Source organism: Triticum dicoccoides, chromosome 5B (assembly GCF_002162155.2).
Source record: "Triticum dicoccoides isolate Atlit2015 ecotype Zavitan chromosome 5B, WEW_v2.0, whole genome shotgun sequence".
Lineage (NCBI taxonomy): Eukaryota > Viridiplantae > Streptophyta > Magnoliopsida > Poales > Poaceae > Triticum > Triticum dicoccoides.
Window position 1 is genome coordinate 579,478,693 of NC_041389.1, and position 3,977 is coordinate 579,482,669.

General features: G+C 53.3%; 1 protein-coding gene across 1 annotated transcript; it reads left to right on the forward strand.

Moving 5' to 3' along the window:
* The first annotated feature begins 885 nt into the window (after positions 1–885).
* Positions 886–2,958, forward strand: LOC119306204 (premnaspirodiene oxygenase-like). The gene is made up of 2 exons (XM_037582495.1): positions 886–1,445; positions 1,657–2,958. Exons 1-2 carry the CDS (start codon positions 987–989, stop codon positions 2,722–2,724), a joined length of 1,527 nt encoding a protein of 508 aa, XP_037438392.1. The 5' UTR covers positions 886–986; the 3' UTR covers positions 2,725–2,958.
* Positions 2,959–3,977: the final 1,019 nt, after the last annotated feature.

Sequence of the window (3,977 nt, forward strand, 5' to 3'; positions counted from 1 at the left end):
TCCTCCGGGAAGGATGGGTTCCGTGAAGCTAGGCTCCAAGTTGGATGCTGCTCTTTCATGAGGCGAAGCCAATCAAAGTGTGCTAGCTAGTTCCTTTTGCCGCCCATGGTTGCCACTTGAGACATACATGATTCATGTACTTGCCGACATTAAACAGTTACATAAGACTCTCTCAGTCATCTGCATTTGATCGATGGAAAGGCCTATTTCATTGGATGATTTGTTGATAATTTAGATTTCTGTTGCAAGAAAGCATGTTTCATCTTATTTTTTGTATATATTACTCTAATTTTTTCTGAGGTTCTGAATAAAAAACTGCAAGTGTAAATATTGTGTTGGCAGCTTTTTAGGGGCATGCATAAAAACAGGGAAACATTAGAATCCTCTGATAACGGAGTTTTACGATTTACTATACATCGTCGGCTCATCTATAACATGATTTTATGATGCATGCATGATTAGTATGCACGTCAAGAATGATAGGTATTGTTTGTTAGCTGGTACGTTTGTCCCGTGCACTTCCAATATGCTTTACACATTCTTCCGAAGAATGCGAAGTCTTCAAATTTATACGCATGATTCTATAAACTATATACTCATCGGACCACATTAGCGACGGTAGTCTATAAGTCTATTCGACCTTACTTACAGTAACACTATACTACTGTTGAGCTTAGAGTAGACAACGTTGCACTAACCATCACACAGTGTTGCCAACTTAACATGTTGCTCTAAACCAATGGTCCCGCATCATGGGCTGCGTCACCATCGTGACGTGGGCCAACTCGGACCCCCATCGCCCACTTGCCCCTACTCTCAAGGATTGCTATATATACCGCCTGGCAGCAGCAGAGCAGCTCACACCAGTCACCACCAATCACCACCACCACTACCTTTACCATTGCGCCTATCATTGGTGATAAGCCCTAGCTAGCTAGCTGCTGGAGAGCTAGTGAGCGAGCTCACCGAGCTTTGCCAAAGCAGGCATGGACGAGCTGTACGTCCAGTCGCTGGTGCTGGCGGCGGTGGCCGTGGCCCTGCTGCAGGTGCTCAAGGTCTACCTGAACCCGATGCGGGAGAGGGCGCCGCCGGGGCCGTGGAAGCTGCCGATCATCGGCAGCATGCACCACCTGGTGAACGTGCTGCCGCACCGCAAGCTGCGGGACCTGGCGGACGCGCACGGCCCGATCATGATGCTGCAGCTCGGCCACACGCCGCTGCTGGTGGTGTCGTCCAAGGAGACGGCGCGGCTGGTGCTCAAGACCCACGACACCAACTTCGCCACCCGCCCCAAGCTCCTCGCCGGCGAGATCGTCGGCTACGAGTGGGCCGACATCCTCTTCTCCCCCTCCGGTGACTACTGGCGCAAGCTCCGCCAGCTCTGCGCCGCCGAGATCCTCAGCCCCAAGCGAGTGCTCTCCTTCCGACACATCAGGGAGGACGAGGTAATTAATTAACTCAACGTGGCATTGGCAACAAAAAACGCCAGAGTATGCCATAATTGAACGTACAATTAGTCAAGTATATATAGTGGTACACAGCTACACCTACACGGCCGAAAAGTTAAATACGTAACGTCACGTGGAAAATATACTGGACAGTGTTTGCTTCGTCTGCTCGATTCGTGTTGACGCATGCATGCATGCACACATGCAGGTGATGATGCGGGTGGAGCAGATCCGCGAGGCCGGGCCGTCGACGCCGGTGAACCTGAGCGTCATGTTCCACAGCGTCACCAACAGCATCGTTGCGCGCGCGGCGTTCGGGAAGAAGCGCAAGAACGCGGCGGAGTTCATGGCCGCCATCAAGTCCGGCGTCGGCCTGGCGAGCGGCTTCAACATCCCCGACCTCTTCCCGACGTGGACCACCCTGCTCGCCTCCATCACCGGCATGAAGCGCAGCCTCCAGGGCATCTACACCACGGTGGACGCCATCCTGGAGGAGATCATCGCCGAGAGGAAGGCCGCCCGCGCCGACAAGATCAAGGCCGGCGCCACCGAGAACGTGGACGAGAACCTGGTGGACGTGCTCATCGGGCTGCAGGAGAAGGGCGGCTTCGGGTTCCACCTGGACGACAGCAGGATGAAGGCCATCATCCTGGACATGTTCGCGGGCGGCACGGGCACGTCGGCGTCGGCCATGGAGTGGGGGATGTCGGAGCTGATGCGCAACCCGCGTGTGATGAAGAAGCTGCAGGCCCAGATCCGGGAGGCGTTCAAGGGGAAGGCGGCGGTGACGGAGGCCGACCTGCAGGCGAGCAACCTGCAGTACCTGAAGCTGGTGATCAAGGAGGCGCTCCGGCTGCACCCGCCGGCGCCGCTGCTGGTGCCCCGGGAGAGCATCGACCACTGCGAGATGGAAGGGTACACGGTGCCGGCCAAGTCGCGCGTGGTCATCAACGCGTGGGCCATCGGGCGGGACCCCAAGTACTGGGAGGCCGCCGAGGAGTTCCTGCCGGAGCGCTTCGAGGACGGCGCCGTGGACTTCACCGGCAGCAGCTACGAGTTCCTCCCGTTCGGCGCCGGACGAAGGATGTGCCCCGGCTTCAACTACGGGCTGGCCAGCATGGAGCTCGCCCTTGTCGGCCTGCTCTACCACTTCGACTGGTCGCTGCCGGAGGGCGTGGCCGAGGTCGACATGGAGGAGGCCCCCGGCCTCGGCGTGCGCCGCCGCACACCGCTGATGCTCCTCGCCACTCCCTTCGTCCCGGCCACCGTCGCGTAGCCACGTTTGGTTGCATGCATGCATGCATACGCATGCTGGCTTCGTACGGACCTACCATGATGCATGAACTGTGTGTGTCCGTCGGTCCGTCCCCATGTACTATCTACCACACACGGCCGCCTTCGTGCGCGCGTGCGTGTTGATGTGTGTGGTGTACGTGTGTCACGTGCAGTGTAACCATGGAGGCCCTAATAATTGAGGCCGGTCGATCTGGCCGTACTGTATCTGCATGAATGATTGGATTGTTGTTACTCCCATATGGGAGTACGTACTATAGTACTGCTGTTTGAGACATTATTCTGTTCTTTGTTTGTCCGGCCGGCCGGGGCCATATCGCATGTATCACCGCATTATTAACCTGGCCAGCAACGAGCTAATTATTTGTCCAACGACTGAAGAAACCTTAGCCCTACACATGGTTTCTGCGTTTGCTATCGATTAGTTGCATGAAACAAAATTAGGCATTAGCCGTTTTCTAGTGAAAGAAAGCTTATGAGGGGGTGGGTTGAATGTTGTGGATCCGAGTACGGGGGTTGGTTACACAGGACAGCATTGAGACTCGGTGTTGGAGGCCGTGACTTGGGAGGTACATACGTGTAATATTTCACGAAATAACCATATCACCATATCATATGATCGTACGTTCAGAAAATTCAGATACATCACTTAGGATTCATGCACCACAGTGCTCGATCAATCGGTTTAATCAAACAGCAAAGCATCTACGAACTGACACTGACATAGCTAGACGCTGCACTGCTAGTTCACGTGCATTTAGTATACCAAATAAATATAATATGAACATATATTCTATGATGGATCTGAAGATATCAATTTTGTATTATGAATGTTAATAGTTTCTTGTATAAACACGGTCAAACTTCAAAGACTTTGAAATCTAGTATGCGGAGTAAACATGATCGGAGAGAGTAAGAAAAAGTTCATGTCTGCATAATCCATCTTAGTTTTTTTTAGGAAGAATCCATCTTAGCTGAAAGTAGCTACGAGTACGATGCAAAACATACGATCGACCGTGCGTAATCAACATGCATGCAGACGTGGGCACGTGCAGAGGTACAGCTACCTAGTTCAGTCAAGCTCGAGCGGCCCAGGGCCTCTAAAAGGGGAAGAGGCTACAAATCAGTCGACTGAATTTTTCAGTTAGTGTCATTCACGTGGACCGTTGGATGAAAATCGTGTGGCAGCTAGATCTTCTTCTTCCTCAGCTCCCTGACCGCCAAACATGCCGCCGG